At 40.4% G+C, this 21,484-nt stretch overlaps 1 protein-coding gene across 8 annotated transcripts in view; it reads left to right on the forward strand.

The window, feature by feature from the left end:
• The window catches only part of BMAL2 (basic helix-loop-helix ARNT like 2), a 63,468-nt gene that overhangs the window by 7,169 nt on the left and 34,815 nt on the right, over window positions 1-21,484 (forward strand). For 6 of the 8 annotated variants that reach the window (XR_010921947.1, XR_010921948.1, XM_067559286.1 and 3 more), the window contains exons 2-5: window positions 10,318-10,465; window positions 15,404-15,442; window positions 17,360-17,517; window positions 21,051-21,130. Coding sequence is in view for 6 of the 8 variants with exons in the window: in XM_067559286.1 (XP_067415387.1) it covers window positions 10,318-10,465; window positions 15,404-15,442; window positions 17,360-17,517; window positions 21,051-21,130 (425 nt within the window). In the remaining 2 variants the exon portion in view is untranslated. The remainder of the gene's footprint in view (window positions 1-10,317; window positions 10,466-15,403; window positions 15,443-17,359; window positions 17,518-21,050; window positions 21,131-21,484) is intronic. The other 2 variants (XM_067559287.1, XM_067559290.1) reach the window with 1 other exon arrangement.

Consider the following 21,484-nt stretch of genomic DNA (forward strand, 5'->3'; position numbering starts at 1 on the left):
TTGGATTATAAGGTTTAATGAATTTCCCACATAGCCATTTTTATTTAAAAGATATGCTGGAAATGAAATATGCTGAGAAGATTTAATTCAGAAAAAAGTTGAAATACAGAATTAGACATAGAAACAGTATTGGCATTTCTGCGGTTAGTTAAGACTATTTCAAAATTAAAATAGGTTTTGAAATGCCGATCACTGATATCCGTGTTGCATTTGTGATACAATTCCTTGCAGTACTTTCTCCAAGAGATGACCAAAGCGTTCTGACACATTGTGCGCAAAGACCAAATTGTGGCTCTGTTGGAACTGCCCAAAGCCTGCTGCTTGTTTGCCCTTTTCTTTTCCACCCACATTAGTTGCTATCCAAGCTAGAAACGTTTCATAAATTATATGTTGCCCTAGGTTCTATCTATTAGCATTATTTCTAGTAATTCATGGCACTAGCAAGAGTAAGTGGGGACAGGTGACTGTAGATCTTTCACTTGCTAAGCCTTGGCAAAGCTACTGTGCAGAATGATGCACATATTAAATTTTAAACTGTGTTCAAAGCAGTGTTGGAGGACATCAGAAGCATCACAGTGACATGTAAAGCCCAATACATACTTAGGGTATGGGTGCCCTAGTTGGGTAGTCTTGGAGGGCACGAACTTCTCTAGCTGTCCTTATGACATGTACAGTTTTATGGTTACTTAAATTAAATAAGCCAGAAATATATCAAGTATAAAGTGGGTAAATAATAAAGGAGGGACAGATTTTTGCTTCATCACCTAGTGTTATCAAATTGTGAACTTCATTTTTTAGTGGTGGTGAATTTCTTTAAGATGATAAATGCTATGAATTAATACTAATATTTCTCAAAGTAATTTTGAGGACTTGCATTGTTTAACTTTTATTTCAGAAATATATCTAGAAAATTCTCTGTCTTCTTTAAATCCCATGATGAGTGATACTTTTGCGTCGTCCTTCTCCAGGTATCTGATGGAGAATTGATTCTTTATCCCCTTGGAAAGTCTTTCTTACTTCTCAACTAGTTTGCATTTAATCTGTAGACATAATTTTCCTCAGAGATACAGATTTTAACCTTGAATTGGAATTTAGAAATTAAAAAAATATTCTTTTTACTTTTAAAAATATATCAGTTGTTTGTCTCTAATGAAAATACAACATATTCAGTTCTCCACAAATACACATTCATCAAAAAAATAATGCAACTATCGCACATTTATACTTTCTTCTATAACTTGTACATATCGTCTAACAGAAAACAGCTGGAAAAATATTGCAAAATAAAAAACTAAGTGTGAATTATTGCAATTTGCAATAACACTTCCCTCATTAATATTAATCTATAAAGAATCTCCTAGTGAAGGCACTCTGTAGTAAAGCATCATTAAACTGTCCTGAGAAAACACCTTCTTAAAACTGAAGAAATAGAACCAAACCCAAGAGGCTTCAGAGCATATATAGTGTGTGGATAGCCAAGAGTGTGTGTGTGTGTGTGTGTGTGTGTGTGTATGCAATATCATATATAAACCATGCAAAATTAAGTCTTAGTGGGGTTTTTTTAATTCTTGGGAAAGATGCACTGAGAGTAACTATTATGGAATAATGAACTCTACAGCCTAGACCCACCATATCAAGGTCTTGATTGAATCCCATCTTAAGAAATGATGGGTGGATAAGGTGGGTGATGAGGTTCAGGGAGAAGGTCTTAAATATGCCTAGAAGCTGTACAGAATAGGCAGGCTGCTGTATGAAGGCAAACCCGCAAACCCTTGTGCTTACATGTAGCCCCAATGAAGTCAGCAGGGCTGTACATGGATGCATGAGTCAATCTGCACAGCACAGTTTGCAGGATCAGGACCTATTGAAAACCAATTTTCAACTTTAGATCATTCTGTTAATCTATACACAGCCAATGCTGTAAAGAATCCAGGACAGGTGTACGATAATCGTACGAGCAAACATGGTGCTACATTCTGAACAAACTGAAAGCAAAAGAAATGCACTATTAGTCCAGTGAAAAGGAGTTTAAAATCTTTTTTGTTATGCGAGCATATGTTGTTTCATGAGGTTGTCATTGGTGTATCCTGCCTGAACAGATTGCCTACCTTAAAGAATCTTTCATGCCACATTTCCATATGGTTTTCTATGGAAAGAGTTCATTCAAACGGCAGATTTTTATCCTTAGTCAGTTCTTTCAGTGAGCAGGGGTGCAAGAAAGAGCATTTTCAAAACAACCTTTACCCATCAGCAAGACTTTCGCCTAGGGTTGCAGGTTGGGTACTTCCAATGTTCAAGCATCACTTCAAAACAGACTGAACTGAAGATTCCACAGGGCAAGTTCACACAGAAAGAAGCAAACAACTCTTTGGCTGGTCTACACTGACAATGGAGGGCGACGTAATGGTGCTTACGTCAACCCCCTAAAATATGCATCTCCACTGGCACATCAGCTCCACTGACCTAAATCACGGTAAAATTCAACTTAATAAAAACTATCTCTGCAAGTGGCGTAGCGCTGAAGTCAAATTCTATGGGTTGAATCAGCGTCCATGTAGGCAGAGCGCAATGTAAATCAACATCATTGGCCTCTGGAAACTATCTCATAATGCTCTGTTTTGACCACTCTGGACATCTGTACTCTGCTGCACCATGGCCACGTAAACAGGAAATAGTTCCCCCCTGAAGCCCCAGGAAATTTTTAATTCCCATTTCCTGTTTGGTCAGCATGGAGAGAGCTTTGTAGCTGAACTGCTCATGTTGATTGCATGGCCAAATGCGCTCGAGCATGAAGTCAACCTGAGGTCTTGAATCTCATCAGCCTGGGGCGAAGTGTCTGTTCTGGCTCAGCTCTGAGCTAGCAAAAGAAATTTGGATATATACGAGAAGATATCACGTGGTCTGGTGGAGAAGGGCCACAACAAGGACACGCAGCAGTGTTGCATTAAAATCAAAGAGCTGAGGCCGGCATATCAGAAAACTAGGGAGGCGAACAGTCATTCTGGCTCATCACCGAAGATGTGCCCCTTTTATGAGGAGCTGCATGCGATTCTTGGTGGTGACTCCACCACTGTGCCACCACGTAGCATTGATATCTCTGAAGAATCCCAGTCCAGGATGAATGAGGAGGACTTTGTAGATGAGGAGGAGAAAGATGAGGAGAACAAGGGTAAGGAGAGCGAGGTATCCCTTCTCCCTGAGAGCCAGGACCTGTTTGTTACCCAAGAGCAGCAGGACACTGGACAGCGGTACTGAATGAGATGCCAGGGAAGGCACATCTGGTGAGTGTGTATAGCAAATCTCATCTCTGTGGTTATGTCCCTAATTCAGCTTCTTATTCTTGGGGAAAAAAGGAGTTTGTGTTTTTAATGGGATGGCTTTGTTGGTGTTGCTAAACCTCAGCAGAGGGTTACCCCTGGAACAGACTATTTATGTGCACAGAGATGCTCTGAGAATCCTCTGTGGAATCTCAAGGAAATTTTCATGTAGGTACTCTGCAATCCTTTGCAGAAGGTTTCTGGGGAGGGCAGCCTTATTTCTTTGGCCCCGGTAGGAAACTTTACCCCGCCACTCTGCTGTTAAATGAGCAGGCATCATCACGGAACACAGCATAGCAGCATAAGGGCCAGGTCTGTATCCTAATGCTTGCAGCAATCTTCCCTTTCCGCCTGTGTTACCTTCAGGAGACTGATATCACACATGATCACTAGGGAAGATGGCATGAGTTTACAGTACCGACCAATATAGTCACTGCGTCTTATTCCCCTGCCGTGGACGGTGTCCCTGGGCCCTTACACAGACAATTCCTAGTCATGGTATTGTTGGCATGGATGTTAGGGTAACCAGTTCCTGGACCCATATCTTTTCTCCAGCTATACTTCACTCACAGCCTCTCCTAATCCGTTTTGACCACCTCCTCTCAAACCAGTCTTTGGGATGGTAAAGTGGAGCCCAATTATCCTTCTCCTTGCTTAAATAATTGTGGATTGGGGAATTTAGTACTACTGAGACCTCACTATAATGGATGCAAGCGATCCTTACTTACCATGTCTAGAACGTCACTCTGACCTGTGCGATACGTACAGATTGGAATGCAGGTCTGGCTTCACCTTGTGAATATGAAAGGGAGTTATTTTTACATTGTAGCATTTCTTTTATCCATGGGGTCAGCTAACAATGGCAACTTTGTGCTTTGCTTGCCTTACAGTGGACACCTCGGCCTTCACCCCATCTTGTACTCCACAGAGCGCGTTTCCCAGATTAGGAAGTGGAGGGGGTGTTACCACATTTGCCTGTCACCTTGGGTTTCACTCATTTATTAGGGTTACTTTCCTAGAAGGGGGTTTGTGATTCTATTAATGTACTGCTTGTGTTACTTGTGTGTTCATATGGCTACAAGTCCCCTCCCAATGGAGCTATCCTGCAGGACCTAAGGTTTTCAGGGCTGAGTTCCTCCAGCCCCAGATTCAAATAAACCCCCCCAATATATGCACACACACACACATTCCAGATTAACCAAGTGCGTCTGAGCGGACCGGGCTATCAGCACTCTCAGCTGACCCCTCATATGTCCCTAAACTCAGCAGTCTGGGTGACACAGCACTTTCAGCAGCCACCCTTACATGCCCCTTTGCGCCACACCAGAATAGAGCACACTTCTGAGCGGGCTGGGTTAAACAGTATTTTCAGCTGCCACCCTTATATGCCCCTGGACTCTGGGCTAGGCAGAGCAGCACTTCTCAGCTGCCCCTCACCACTCAACAATTGTTCTAGTAGTAACCCTCTTGATGAGCAAACCCCACAGGATTTTTGGGCACTCCAGGAATCTTTGACTTAGGTAAAAGAAGCATTGCTGCAGAGCAGATAGGGAAACCAAGAACACGAAGGAGTAAATGAAGTTTGGAGAGAGAGACTGGCAACCACCATGATTATAAGAGTTATTTTATTGCCAGGTATATAAAACTTACGATACTAATAGTAATACCATACAAGGAGAGAAAAACAATCAAATGCTTACAGTACTACATAATTACAGTTGGGGTATTGGAGAAAGCTATCCCAGGTTTGATTACAAAAATAGAAAGTTATGCCTGGACTAAAAGAGAGAGAGAGAGAGAGTGTTGGGGGAACTAGGAGGGTCTCACCACTCCGTGCAGCTCAGAGGTTTCCAGGAGACAGGCTGTTCAGCGTAGGGTCTGGAGCGCTTGAGACAGGCAGAGCCCCCAACATGATCAGTCAGGAAAAGGGGAAGTCCCAGTGGAGCTGATGCAGCATTTGGATCCAGGCATCAGAATCCAAGGTTTGAACTTAGGTAGGGTTTTTAGGGAAGAAACAGTGGTTCAAGGGAGAACACTAGGTTTGTTTATGGGTAAATGATGATTCAAGGGAATATACCAGAATGGTTTTCTTTATGCTAGACAATAGGAACTGATCATTCCTGGCTATGGGCAGTGTTCCTATCAGGGAGTTCACAATGCAATCAGGCAGATTGAGTGTTTTGGAGATCAATAACTAGAATGATCTGATAACTGCGGGGCTGGGTGTGTGCAAGTGTGGGTTCATTTACATCAGGAGCAGAGATCTCCCATCATGCAGTGCGTCTCTGCTTTGCCAATCCCAGAGTTCAATGCGGTTCCTGTTTTGGAGCTTGGTTCTCTATTCAGTATGCTAATTCTTGTTCCATCTTCGAAGTAGATGAGGCTTCTGTTCTCCATTCGATGTGCTAATTGAGGTGCCTCCTTTTTACATCTTTGATGTAGATGAGGCTAGGGGAGTTATCTTAATCCTATCACCCTTGTTTGGAAGGGTTTAGGTGTGTCTCCCACTGCCCTTTCATTGTTTTTGGTTTCTGGTTCAAGCAGAGGCTGGGGAGGAGGGGGGGAAATTCAGGTGAGCCAGAGAGAGTAGGGGTTTTGCACCCTGGTTCCCCAAGAACACAGAGCTGACAGGTAACAGGGGGAAAAGCTCAGGATGACATGTTCAACGAACTAATGAATATCTCCACGACTGCTGACACAGATCTCTGAGCCTGGAGGATGTCCTTGTCGGAAAAACTAGACATGGACATGGAGCACAGAAAATCAGCACAGGAGCAGGAGCGTCAACGCAACAGGAGATGTTGCGTATTTATAAGGGATCAGTCTGACATGCTGAGGCGCCTGGTAGAGTGCCAGTAGGAGCAGCAGCAGGACAGACTCCCTCTGCAGCCCCTCCAAAATGCTCAACCAACAAGCAGTTTCTTACCAGCCTCTTTCCCCCAGGCGCTGTAGGAGGAGGTTGAGCAGGGTGCAGTAAGTGCTTCGCTCCTCGCCGGTGGAGGCGAGGAGAAAGGCAACGGCCCCTATAAGAACTGCACACAACCATTGCACAGTCACACTTTGCTCTGGATGGCCAAGCAGCATGATGTCAATGTTAACTTATGTTCCTTCCCCCTCCCCCCCACTGAAACGGGTCACAAATAAAACTGTACTGCTTTAAAAAATATCTGTCTTTATTCATTCCGAGCTTGGGGATTGTCGGTGGGGAATGACGGGGAGTGGGATGGTGGTGCGATGATGGAGGTTGGGAAAGAAAGGCACAGCACTGACAGAGACATACATTACTGCGGTTCATTCCAAAAATGATTTTTCAATACTTCCCTGAGGCACAGCGCTCTACGGTTGGCTCTCAGCATAGCCCTAGAATCTGGCTTCTCAAAATTTGTGACCAACCTATCAGCCTCCATGACCCAAACCTGAGAGAACTTTTCCTCCTTTGTTTCACACACACATAATGGAGCACACAGCTGCAGAGATAATTGCTGGGATGTTTTTATCACTGAGGTCAAGCCTAGTGAGTAGACATCTCCATCTTGCTTTTAAGCAGCCAAATGCACATTCCACCAGCATTCTGTACATGCTGAGCCTATTATTGAAACGCTCCTTCTTGCTGTCCAAGTGCCCAGTGTAGGGCTTCATCAGCCAGGGGAACAAGGGATTGGCAGGATCTCCCAGGGTCACTATTAGCATTTCAACATCCCCAATATTTATTTTTTGGTCAAGTAATAAAGTGCCCTCCTGCATCTTTTTGAACAGACCTGAGTTCCTAAAGATGCGTGTGTCATGCACCTTTCCAGACCACCCCACATTGATGTTGGTGAAATGTCCCTTGTGATCCACATGGGCCTGTAATGCCATTGACAAGTATCCCTTCTGGTTTATGTACTCTGTGGCAAGGTGATCTGGTGCTAAGGTAGGGATATGCGTGCCATCTATGCCCCTCTCTTCTCCCCAGTTTAGGAACCCCATTGCAGCAAACCCGTCCACTATGTCCTGCACATTTCCCAAAGTCACTACCTTTTGTAGAAGAAGTCTATTAATGACCCTGCACACTTGCATCACAGCAGCTCCCACGGTGGATTTACTGACTCCGAATTGATTACCAACCAAGCGGTAACAGTCGGGGTTGCTATCTTCCACAGAGTGGTGGCCACCCGCTTCTCCACTGTCAGAGCTGGTCTCAAGCAAGTATTCATTCACTTCAGGGCTGGGGACAGCTCTGCACAAAGTTCAAGGAAACTGGTCTTTCACATACGAAAGTTCTGCAGCCACTGCTCATCATCCCACACCTTCATAATGATGCGGTCCCACCAGTCTATGCTTGTTTCTCGGAACCAGAACCGGCGCTTCACCAACTGAAGATGGTGCGTGACAGCCTACAACAAATGGAAATTTTCACACTATGGCTTGTAGCAGGGCAGCCTCAATAATATCGCAATTTTCCCCGCTGCGGCTCTTGTCTCATCCTTAAATACTGCAGGATAAATTGAGAAGTATTTGTGATGCTCACAATAATAGTGCAGAGCTGAGCGGGCTCCATGCCTCTCTGGCAGCGGCGTGCGCGTGGCAGAGAAAAACGACGCGAAAAAGCATTTGCTGTTTGTTTGAAACAAGAAGGGAGGGGGAGGGAGCACGTAGCATCATGGGAGGATAAGCTTCCCAAAAGCCTCTGCGTCTAGTTGCACTGTCAGATAGCTACCCATGGTGCACCCTTTGATTATCGACTCAACCACGGCTAGTGGGGATGCAAGACCCCAACGCGATGAACTTGGTATGATCATGCTCCTGCGACTTCTAAAATTTGGTGGGTGAAAGTTGATTTAAAATCAACTGACTTCACTCCACAGTGTGGATATACCCTTAGTCTTCAAAGGCCTAGGAATATAATGAATAATTTAAAAGAAAAATGAATGCAATATTCGCCATTGATTTCTTATATAAGTTTAATCAAAATCTATAGTCCTGCAACCATGATGTGATGGTGTGACCTGGCTTACGGATCATCCCATTTAGATGTATTTTCTTTGACTTATCACTGTTCTACAACTTGTCCCTCGGTTCTCCCTTTTCTTAATCTTGAGTCAAACCCTGCAGTGACAGGTTGAAACAAGACAGATTGCCAGAAGAAAGCTCCTTTAGTTTAGTAATGGAATCTTCATCAGCACCACCCTAGGTAGTCTTTTTATAAGTCTGTCAGACAAAAAGTTTAACAGCATATCAATTACAGTGAATCATAAAGAAAATATGGTAGATGGAAATGAAAGATGAATGCCAGAGATTAATAGCTTTCTTAGCTAATTGGAAACTTTTAAGCAGTAAGAAGTGGAAAGAAAACTTCTAAACATAGGCAAATGGAGAACATATGCAATTACAGAAATAAGTCTTTGTAGGGACAAATCCTGGATTCCAGTTCACCTTCCTTCTGTGATTCTTCTGGTATCAGTGTTAGATGAGCTAGTCCAATGGTCTGCCCTGCTACAAATACATAATTCCTACTTCATTCATCACAATAAATCCAAGTGTTAAATTTAAAAAAAATCCTAGTAGTATTTTAAGTTTATAAAACTTAATTTTGAACCTATAAATTAAGGGTGTCTTTTTTTAAAAATGGTATTTGAGTACACAAAATTAAGAGCTCCCTTTTCAAATAATAGGTGCAAAAATCAGTGGTATACCAAGGTCGGGGGGGACCAGGCTCCCCGGCCTGTGAGGGAGCGCTGGGCCAGCCCTTCTGGATGTGCAGGAGGCAGGGGGCTCAGGAGGCTCTGAGGGGCGCAGAGCCTCCTGCTCCCCTTGCCCTTCGCCCATCTTGATGGGCTGGTCCGGAGCACACTTACCCACTGCTCCAGCCCCGCAGCCTAGTGCCGGCTGCGGGGCTTCAGCGGGAGAGGTGGGCACCACGTGCCGGATAAGTGCGGGGAGCGGGAGGCAGCGGAGCCAAGCCTGCATTTGCGTCCCACTGCACCTCACGCCCCCCCCCCCCCAGGTACAGACCCCCATCCCCCTCCCCAGGGCAGCTGGGGGGCGGGCAGCACCAGGACCCCTCCTGCTCTGTGCAGGGAGGCGTGAGGCCTGGGGGGGTGCAAATGTAGGCTTGGCCCCTGGGTGCCAGAGACCCTCGGTAAGCCACTGGCAGAAATTATATGTTTAATTTGCATATGCATATACTGCAGTTGTGCACCTAGTTACACACCCATCCGTACAAGAAATAATGGGCTTAATTTGCAGCAAAAGAGATTTAGGTTAGCTGTTGAGAAAAATGTTCTAACTATAAGGATAGTTAAGCTCTCGACTAGGCTTCCAAGGGAGGTATTGGAATCCCTATCATTGGAGGTTTTTAAAAACAGATTGGACAAACACCTGTCAGCGATGACCTAAGTTTACTTAGTCTTACCTCAGTGCAGGAAGCCAGACTTCATCGCTTCTCGAGGTCCCTTCCACTCCTACATTTCTATGATTCTATTTGTACAAAATTTTAGGATGCTTAGTTGCTTTTTAACATATAGAGCTGTAGATATTCACTAGTCACGTTACACTGTGTGTACATTTATACACTGTGTGTATCCTAGTAAGATTTTGTTTGTGCTTAGTCTCTGGCCTGAAAAAGCCATAATATTTTGATCGTCTGGTCACTCTGGAAAGCTCATCTGTATCAGCATGCATTTTTTGGAAGTCTGAGATATTGGCAGATGGAATTGTAGTCTGGTGGGATTGTAGTCTGGTGGGACTGTGCATGTGGGGAATACATTTTAAGTCTTATTGGTCTAATGACTGGTGGTTAGATGAAGTTTTATTAGGTTTAGGGGGAGAGGGGAAGTGCTTCCGCTTTTGATAATTTATATTGTGACACTTCATTATTGTGGTTTTAAGTTTATGACAAAAGGCATTCAGAGCTCTGGATGGAGGTACCTTTTAGTGGGGAGTTGCTTTTAAGAGCAAAATAAAAATGAATGAATAATACTCTTCTGCTTTATTGATCATGGATTTTTTTCATTTACAGATAATCTTGTGATGGAAGAGAGCCAGTGTGTTGCCTCTTCAGTCTCCACCCTTATGAGTCCAATAACCAAGCCTGCCACTGCTTGTTCATCCAACACATTTGCAGTTGAGCTTCCAAGAAAGCACAAAGGAAGTGATTTTGAAAACCAGTAAGTGGTTTGCTTCTGTTCTGTCTCCAGTCTACATCATGATGACAGAATCTCAGTTGAAGGCAGGCATCTGTTCTTAGTATGATTTCATAACTTTTTTTTATATCATTTCCCATTACACTGTATTTATTTTAAAGGGAAAACAATATTGCATAGGCATTCTTTGGAAATCCTGGGAAATCAAGAACTGACAGACAGGGTCCTAACTCCCCGGAGTGGATTTTAGGTGGATTTCTATAACGGCCTTGGTTCAAGACCTTGGTAGTATATCTCTGGTGCTGGAATTTCAAAACGTAACCTTTTTCTATCCCCCTTTTTTCAGTAAAGGCACGCTGTGAATTGTAGTGTAGGTTTATTACAAATACAAAGTGCCTGGTATGTTGGCTAATTAGCTCTTAAACCTAGAACTCCAAAATATAGTGCTGGTGCAATGATGAAGTGGTATTAAGTCATATACGCATCTAGACAGAAGTGCAACCTAAAAAGATTTATTGCTGGAGTTCTCAGACTCTTTCATAATGTGGAGCATGCTATAATACTGAGATTATCTTGTGGACTGCCTCTCTCCCATCCATAAGCACATAACATCCCTTGGGCAGTACAGCAATTGTGTACATGGAAAAATACTCTTAGGAACGTATTGTACCTTAAGGCATATTTTGAATGTGGTTTAGCAGCTGGAAGGAAGGAAGAGAGCCTCACATATGGACCAGCAAGCTCTCTGTAGGCTGCTATTGGTCCATACAAAACAGCTTGAGAACAATCGCCGTGCTGCATTTCTACCAGTGAAAGCAATTCCCCTGAAAGTAAGCCAGGTTCTTTTCCTATAGCCCAACAAACTAATATATGTATCCAGAATGAAAACATTTGACTTCCACTGCCACCTGATATGTTCAGATGTTTCCTACACCTCTAAGGCTTTTAAATAAGTAGTTCAAATAAATTTGTTTCTGAATAATTGACCACAGCAACGATATATCCATAGGTGTTTTACTAGGATAGATTTGGGAAGAGAGCACTGCATTGGCTTTGCATTAGTTTCACATTCGGATACTTAATCTTTATAACAGTAAGAGTTTTAAAAAAAAATTGAAATAAAACTTAAGTTCTGGAGGAGCTAATGGCATAGGAGAAATTTCAAACTTATCAATGAGAAGTGGATTTTTCAAGCCCTGGACAGATAATTACTGTATGTACTGATTTGAATCAGGAATCTAGAGTTTCTCAAGAGCTCTGAATCTAGTCATTGAGAATTCTCTGAGCCAAACAGACCTCATTTCCTAAAATTTGTTTAAACAGCTTATGTAGCCAAATTTCTGGTACGTGTAATATAATTAACCTTTATCATGCCTCAGAAATTAAATATCAGTTGTATACAAAAATATATTAAAAGAACATTTATTTAGGTTGCGAAGTCAAGCACTTAGAAGTTAAGAAATTCCAGATAGGATTGCCCAGGCAACCTTAATTCTACCTCCTCATGCATCGGACCACAGCACTTAATGAGGCAGGGTCCTATGAAAAATATGTGATCATGTTGTTAAAAACTGTATCATGGAAGCAGAATTAAGGATGCATGGTCAACAAGTTTGACATTTCAAGTGATTGAATGTTTTTCATAAATAACTTAGTTTTGTTGTATGAAATTTTGGAGAAGTCTTTTTTAAAAAAAAAGAAAGGTACACCACAGAACTGCCCTCATCTTTTTACCCTTCCCTGCCCAAATCATGCATCCTCAGCAGGGTTTGAATCCTAATGTTTCAGCACTGCTTATGCTATGGAAATTAACTACATTAGCTAGCAGTTGAAGGCTGTTATCCCAGGGGGATGGTCCATGGCATCACACGCTGGATCCCAGGGATGGTTGGGGAGAGCCCCGCCTGAGTCCCATGGGAATTGGGCAAGTTCCTGCCCCATGCATTGCCCTGGGGAGGGAAGCGGGGAAAACAGGATGCTGGGGGCATGTGTCTTGCCAGGGGGAGAACCTTGAATTGGTCTGAAATCAACAAGACAAAATTCAGTAAAGAGAAGTGCAAAGTAAAACACTTTAAGAAGTAAAAATCAAATGCATAAATACAATATGGGGAATAACTGGCTGACTTTAGTACTGCAAAGAAGTATCTGGGGTTATAGTGGATCACAAATTGAATATGAGCCAATGATGCGATGCAGTTGCAAAAAAGGCTAATATTCTGGTGTGTATTAACAAGAGTATTGTAAGACATGGGAGGTAATTATCCCACACTAGATGGCCCTGGTGAGGCCTCAGCTGGAGTACTGTGTCCAATACTTTAAGAAAGAGGTGGAGAAATTGGAGAAAGTCCAGAGAAGAGCAACAAAATGATTAAAAATTTAGAAAACCTGGGCATGTGTAGTCTTGAAAAGAGAAGACCTGAGTTGTGGACCTGATAAGAGTCTTGAAATATCTGTGCTGTTATAAAGAGGCCAGTGATTTGATTGTTCTCTGTGTCCACTGAAAGTAGGATAATTAGTAATTCGTTTGATCTGCAGCAAAGGAGATTTAGGTTAGTGTAACATTCCTCAGGGTACAATCTGGACAGTTGAACAGCTGTCCTCTCAACCCTCCAACCTCGGGTGTTTTTCACAGGGCTTTGTTTTGAGAACAACCACTCCTGGCCTGTTTACACACAGCCTCTAGTATGCAAAATATTCCCAGCTGAATGATATGAGTGCTTCTAGCCAGCCCCTCCTGAATTATATTGCAAAGTGACACCAGCAAATTCCCTGTCCCAGATTTGTCCCCAGAAATGTGCATCTTGTACTGCTCAGTTCTTCCCTTCTGTGCACTACAAGCTCATAGAAAATTTGTCATTTCATTAATAGAAAATGATATGCACAAACCATGTTATCTCAAATGGAGGCTCCAGATACTTCAAATCCAACACGCACTGGTTTAGAAAAAACAATAAAACAAGTTTATTAATTACAGAAAGATAGATTTTAAGTGATTACAAGTAATGAGGCATAAAAGTCAGGATTGGTTACAAAGAAATAAAAGGTAAAATGCAAACTACCTAATTTAACAAGCTAAATTAATTCAAAGCCACGGTTTTTCTCACCACATACTTTTACTGGCTGAACTCCTTCAGTCAGGACCAGACCACAGATGCTTCCTTTGTCTTTCAAACATTGATGCATGAATAAAGATGAAGGGAGAAAAGTGATTTGTGTCCTCTGTTCCCCTTTCTTAAAGCATTTCTCTTCTTTGAGAGAAACATCTCCAGCAGGGGTTCAAGTGATAGCAGGTCTGTTTTGGATGGGAATTCTGAGCTGTTTGACTGCCAAAATATAAATTTCTTGCTCAGACCTTTCTTCCTGCCAATGCATGTCTGCTCAACCCAGTAATAGTCTACTTGATTAAGTTGACAACTGGCGGAGGTGCTGGCTAACCTTTTGTCCCTGAGGAACTGGTTTAGGTTGCTTTGCTAATCTTGGAGCATGTCTCAGCAATGTCATACAGTAAAATCTGATAATTTTACATACATTGTTGCTACCCACATTTTACCAGGACAGTACTGTTCAATAGATTGAGTTTTCAAATGATACCTCACAAGGCATACTTTGTACAAAATGAATCATAGTTTTGTAAAAGTGGTGAACATAAGGGAACAGTCTGTCACAGTTCGATATTAGGGGAAAACTAACTATAAGGACAGTTAAGTACTGGAATAGGCTTCCAGGAGAGATTGTGGAATCCCTATCATGCAAGGCTTGTAAGAACAGGTTAGACAAACACCTGTCAGGAGTGGTCTAGATATATGTGGTCCTGCCTCAGCACTATGGAATGGAATAGATGACCTCTTGAGGTCTCTTCCAGCCTTACATTTCTGTGATTCTATTCTCAAAGACTTAGATTTTAACAGCTGAATTTCCCTGAAGATTTCATTTGCACTGACCATGCTCCAGCCCATGACTGAGCAGGACTTTCCCTGCCATTGCTGCGTTGGGTTGCTGAAGTCTGTGCTGAGTCTGGGCACTGAAACTGAGAGAGGGTGTCTGTCCCTCCTGTGCTCTCACTGACCTCTTGCTGGGCCCAGGCTGTGTGGAAGAGGAAGTTGCCTGATTTGAATGCAGGGGGCAAGAGAGAGACCTGCCGTAGTGAGAAAAGGGTTGGGACAAAGATCCTGGGGGATAAGGAAAATGAGGCTGTGGTGGGGAGGGAAACTGGGACTGGGAGTTGGGGGCAAATTATTAAGATCAGAGACAATGTACCAGTTACCCTATATTCTTATTTTGTAAATACTTTTTTGCAAAATGTTTGTATGTGTACCACTTTCATTCCATTAGCAAATATTTACCATTTCCCTCAGGTTTCCCATGACAGAAGACAATACAGCTTTGTTACATTTATACTTCTATTTGTATAGATTGGTATCACTAATGTTACTGCTATGTTTAGAAAAATGTTGAATTTGTGCTCTTTGCTGACTGTGAATAGAGTACAAAATAATGTAGGTCCATCCTAAACTGTGGTTGGATTGTTCCAGAGGGGTAGCCGTGTTAGTCTGTATACAGCAAAAACAACGAGAGTTCTGTGGCACTTTAAAGACTAACAAATTTAATATTGTTGTTTTTGTGGTTGGATTGTTTTTCTTGGCAGTTGTATGAGAGTGTTAAAAAAGAAAAATATGTGGAACGTTTCTCACCAAATTACAATTTTACAGAAGCCCAAATTTGGGACCTAAACCAATCATGTGTTCCATTATTATTAGACTATAATATTAAAACTATGTGAACATTCAAAGTTAAATTAAGTGCAGTTTATTATGTTTTGGTCTTTCGTTGTGGAACAGTTCCTAAAGAATTTTGAGATACAGAACTTCGTGCATTAATAAGCAATATTTTGTGTATCATCTTGATTTGATGGATATTTAAAAAATTTAATATATAATGTAAAACTGTATTCTGTTTTTCTAGGAGTGAAGATGGCGAACATGTAAAAATTAAATATTTCAGGTACAGTAATTTGGAGAAGTACATTTTTCTACCAGTTACTGGGACCGAATCTACCAAAGTCAAAAATAATAATTCATAGTTTTGTTAGAAGTTTTCAAATATTGAATGTTTCCAGTTTTCTTAAACTTTTTCTAAACTCATGTTGAAATTTCAAAGTTGATTTGGGGATTTAATTTTCCATTTACTTCAGTGGAAGTTATTTAGCTAAATCCCATCATTGGCATTTCAACCTCATGGTTTTGCTAGGTAAATATTAGTTAATGTAATGTATTTATGGAATGTTTAAAATAGGGGGCAGCTGTTATAAATTTGAGGATCTACTTCTGTGACTTAAAGAATTTGGTAATGGCTTAAACAAAAGATGCTGGTCATTCCTTTCTTCTCAGCAATGATTTAATAGAAGAGTCCTGTAATGTGGTCTCATATTACCAATAACTTTATTACTTTTATAATAATTATGTTTACTGATTACTTTGAACTAATATATCAATTTAAATCTAAACAGTAATTATCAAACTAAATAAACAAAGTCCCATGTCATGTACTATCTTTGCTGCTTCGTTTACTTGTTAAACACCCAATTCAGTGTCTCAATGGGTGTCCCAGGGGTTAATGAGTCTGTATATAAAATCCTGTCCTTTGGTAATTTTCATGATTTGTTCTTAATTTTGTTTTGAATTACTTTTTTCATTAGTCAAAAAAGAAAGTTATGCATTCAGTTTATGAGAGGAATAATTTTAGGGCTTGGTTCAACAATATATTCCTTCACTACTGTTTTTGCAGAAGCTTCATTGGGAAACTTGTTTGTGAACTTAATTTCCTTTCCTGCCTGAAATTCACAAAACTTTGTTCCTTAGCAGCTGTGGAATGCCATACTAGGCATTTTGCACCATCTAGTCCTCTGAATCCATCTATCCCAGGTGCAATAAACTAACTATTCATTGGGTTCTCCAGGTGTTGTAGAACCAAGGTGGGAACTTCCCTCAACTGTATGTCTGTTGGGCTATGTACACCCTATAGCTTACGTCGGTATAAGTTGTTGCTCAGGGGTGTGAATAAGCCACCTGTTCTTGAGTGATGTAAGTTACTCCGACCTAAGTGCTGGTAATGGACAGTGCTATGTTGGCGATAGCTACAGCCTCTGGTGGGGGGCTGGAGTAATTAAGTCGACGGGAGAGCACTCTCCCATCAGCTTAGAGCACCTGCACTAGAAGCGCGTTGCATCAGTGCAGCTGTGACACTGTAAGCTCTGTAGTGTAGCCGTAGCCTAAGTCTCTATCTTCCATTTTATAGACACAGAGGTAAAGGCAAACACAGTATATGATTACCTGGTGTCAGGAAAAAAGTTTAGTTAGTCTGGGGAGATACATAGGAGGAAGCAAATGTACAAAGATTTTAGAGCGGAGAAAAGTATCAACAACACTATTGTGGGATAAGTAATCCAGATATTTAAAAAAAAAATCTGTTGCTTTGGAAAAAAAGTCACAAAGTTAACTTTTCTGTAAAACTAGAGATTTTGTTTAAAATTGGTCCTTAAAATAATGTGCAGCCCACAAGTGTATGCATAGAGGGGAATGTTTTCTATAAAGTCAAATTCAGCATGATGAGGAAGAACAGAGACAAAACACTGTATAAAGTCTGTATTTCCCTCTTGTTCCTACCACTTTTGAGCAAGTTGATGCTACTTTGTTTTGTTTTCAAAATTTCACATCACACCATTTTCCATGAGCAGCTGTTGCATATTTCAGGTGAATCAGGTGAAAGTTCAGTTGTAACATATGTGCACTGTACATAAGAAGTTATTTTGGTATGGTGGTATTTCTCACAAAACAATTTCCCCTAATAAAGTCAATGTGTAGCACAGGGGAAAGTCTATTGAAAAATGTTGAACTTTGCTTAAAATATTTTTCTTCTTAGAGAGGCTCATAGTCAAACAGAAAAACGAAGAAGAGATAAAATGAATAACTTGATAGAAGAATTATCTGCAATGATACCTCAGTGCAACCCTATGGCACATAAATTAGACAAACTTACAGTATTACGAATGGCTGTGCAGCACTTCAAGTCATTAAAAGGTGAGTTTAAAAACTGGTCTTAAAATTCCTTGTTTTAATGGGAATTACACAACAGAATTTCTTTACAGTTATATAACTAAGGTTAGCTGTTCTGTATTTATACTTACTGAATTCAGCTCTGAGGTTCGCTCAGTATATTTATCAAAAGATTGAAATTTGAAGAATTTGTGCTTTATTTTAGATGTTATCCTTACATTTAGTTATTTAGGAAGAAATGTAAAGTTTTGTGATAGCAAAGACTAAAGTGAAATGCCTTGGCAAAGAAGCAGTTACATTTGAAACCTAAGTCTAGGAACAAAAAGTCATCTGATTCAACGTGTAAGCAAATCTAAAGAGAGCAGACTCTCATATCCCTTGTTGTTGTTTATTTGTATTGCCACGTATCTAAGTCATCTTCCCCAGACAGAGTTACATGTATCTTGAACTCTTGCATGCACTTCATTGTCTTTGATGCATTAATTGTATCTATATGTTATACCTTATATATAGACACAGTACTGTTTAAATTCTCTTAACTGCTCCTAGTTTTATTTTTACTTTGTCGTCTAGATTCTGAAGCTCTTATTAACATAAAAAACCTTGTAAACTTCTCAGTTGCATCAAAATTTCCTCTTTTTGCAATAAAAATCTCATAACTTTGGATTCTTGTGACTTATCCAAGAAAATCAGTTTTCTGTTGCCCTATGATGCATCCTTCCCAAGGCAATAGTATTTTTCCTCTAAATGATGGGCATCAAGCAAGTGCCTTATTTCTAATTTGAATTTGTCTGGCTTTAATTTTCAGCCATTGGTTCTTGTTGTTATACTTTCTTTTGCTAGATTAAGGAGCCCTTTAATACCTGGTATTTTCTACAGTCCAGTCACCTATTGGTCTTCATTTTGATAAACTAAACAGATTACTCTTTAAACTGTAAGGGATTTTTTCCAGTCCTCAAATCATTATTGTGGATTTTTTCTTTACCTCTCCAGTTATTTTATATCTCTTTCTAAAGTGGGGACGCCAGAAGCACGGTGTTCCAGTAGTGGTTTCACTAGTGCTGTATGCTGAGGTAAACTCAACTCCCTTGTCCTACTTGCTACTCTCATGTTTATACATTCAAGGATTATGCAACCGGTGCATGGTGTCTTTGCACATCCACTTGTGGCCAAGTGCAGTGTTACCTGCCTTAATTTCCCCAGTTGGGTCATCAGTAAGTTGGTAAACTAATCTAAACTAAACTCCATATTCCCCAAATCAGAAGGGAGTAAACTCCCTTCACCTGCATTTACCCTTACCTGGACTATAGCATTTGGCTGTGTTGAAACGTTTTGTTTGAATGGGCCCAGATCACCAAGCAATCCAGATCAGTCTGTATGATTATCTTGTCCTCCTCATTGATGACTGCTATTTGAGATCTGTCAATTAGCCAGTTCTTATTCCATTTAACATGCTGTATTGTTATTTTATATGACGAGTTTAATTAGAATGTTGTGAGGTTCAAATACCTTACAAAAGTCCAAGTACATCTACATATTTTTTATATCAACCAAGTTTGTCATCAAAAAATGAAATCAGGTTTGTATGACAGGACTTATTTTCTATAAAACAGCATTGATTATGTTCCCATTCTTTAATCCTGCATCAGCTTTTCCATTATTTTGCCTGGGGTTGATATCAAGCTAACCAACTACAGTTACCCAAGACATCCTTCTTGCCCTTTTTGAACACTGGTACAATGTTAGCACTTCTCTAGACTTCATGATTTATTAAAAATTAATAGTCATCTAGAGATCCTTCTTAACCAATTCTTTTAGGATTCTTGGATGCAAGTTATGCGGGCCTTCTGTTTTCAAAATATTTATCCCAGGGGATATTCAGAAGGAAATAAGGCCATGAATTGGCAAGGTGGCAGCTGCATTCACCAGCTTAAATAAGATTTGGTCATTTAAAAAGACCAAACTGCTAATCTTCAACTCAAATGTTATTTCCACCTTAATGAATGGATTTGAAAGCTGGATATACACTAAAGGTTTAGACAGACATCTAAATGCCTTCAAAAGCAAATGCTTCTGGAAAATACTAGCTATTAAATGGAAAGAGTTTATAACAAATGCGGAGATTCATCAGAGAGTTTAACAACCCGTTGTCTCCAAAGTTATCCAGAAAAGATGGAAATATCTGAAACATGTTAAGAATGAAGCCAGGGTATCTGCCATGGCGGGCGTGCCATTGGGCAGCTGGAGGAACATGTAAAAGGAGCTGACTGAAGGAATTGCTCCATCAAACAGCACTTAGAGAGGGGAAAACTTTTTGAACTTAACACAGAGGCCATGCAAAGAGCTCAGCATATACAAGGAGGAAGGAGCCCTGTTCATACTCTAAGCAGTGTTTGATGGTGTGGAAAGGATTCAGATCAAGTTAGAAATCTATCAAAGCTAGGACTACAAAAATGTTTAATCTCTCATTTGCTTGTAGGAAGGAATGTCTGTAGTTCTCCTAAACACCACTTCCCTTATTTCTTAGGTGATATTCTTCGTAAGTAATGAATGATCAATTCTAAGATGGAAAAACACAGCAGTTCTGCACAGAAACAATGCAAAAACAATGATGTTACTGACAGTTATTTTTGGTTTCTGTTTATTCACTATTCTCCAGTTTGGGGAAGGGAACATGCAATGGGATTTTGGAGTGGAGGGATGATAGAGTAAAGGGCTTCTGGGGGAAGCTCTGTTAGAGGTATTGTCTCTGAGGAGACATAACAGAGATGCTGAACACTTGCTAAAGTATCAAGGCACTTTTTTTCAGGAGTAAGGCTGTCATGGCCTGTACTGTTTGACTGTACCATGCTATTAGTTGTAGTCTGCCTTAAATCTATTTCACAGTCTTGCACTGGTTACCCAAATTGCTGCTGCTGAGTACCAACTGCTTTTTTAATTTAACCATGAGATGCAACAGGCAATATACTTCTGCATGAGGGTGTGGTGTAGAAAAATGTCAAAGATGAAGGCAGAGTATTTTTATCTAAACATTAAATAATATCCTACTAATATACTTCAATACAAAAAAATTTTTTGAGAGAGAAAGAGAGAAGTCATACCATATTAGTAATATGCATGAATTCTTCTATAACTTATAAAGCTCCTCTTTCATTTTGAACTGAAGTCATTATAATCTTGAGTGTGGTTAAAATCTAATTAAAATTGCCGCCACCTAGAAGTTGTTTCCTTTTTACTTGTTTTTTCCTCAGGATTCTTCATTTCTTACAAACATCTGGTCTTGTGTTCTCAGTGTTAGCCTGAACACATTTGCTTTAGCATAAGTCTGGAATTCCCTGAGATGAGATTATGATTGTTTAATGAGTTTCTCATTAAAAGAGAAATGAAAATGTACATTCCAGTATGGAAAGCAGAAGACACTTTTTTATGGTTAGAAAGCACTGTGTGCGTGTTCTACATGTGAATTTGATTAAAGTGCAACCTTGTTTATAAAGGAAACTTAAAAGATTAAATTTTGTTTCTTTTATAACATTTATAAATAACTTATTATTTCACAGCTTCTACCAGTAGTTATGCAGAAGTCCAGTATAAGCCTTCATTTTTACAGGATGGTGAACTGAGACAGTTACTCCTTAGGGTAAGTAAAGAGAAACTATGCATCAAGTGATGTCCTCATTAAAGCTTGGTTTAACTTAAATTTAGTTGACTGCAAAGAGCTTTTCCTCACCTTTCTTCCTTCAAGTCAGTGCTCTGATATCCTTGCTAAGATTCAGTTTATAAATGCTAAACACAGAATTATAGGTACAAGATTTTTTTAAGAGCCATGGAAGATGTATGTGTTAATAGGGCATTTATACAAATTGTGACCCATTAGTACAGTAAATCTATAAAAAACTGCATAATGAATGTGCTAGGTGAATGTTTCTTGTATTTATGTAAATATCTAAGTGTGTGCACTTACACAAAACATCTTTCCTTCCCGTTAAATAAG

The sequence above is a fragment of the Emydura macquarii genome, unplaced genomic scaffold (assembly GCF_026122565.2).
Source record: "Emydura macquarii macquarii isolate MOO-44397 ecotype Brisbane River unplaced genomic scaffold, CSIRO-AGI_Emac_v2 contig_2205, whole genome shotgun sequence".
NCBI classification, from domain to species: domain Eukaryota; kingdom Metazoa; phylum Chordata; order Testudines; family Chelidae; genus Emydura; species Emydura macquarii.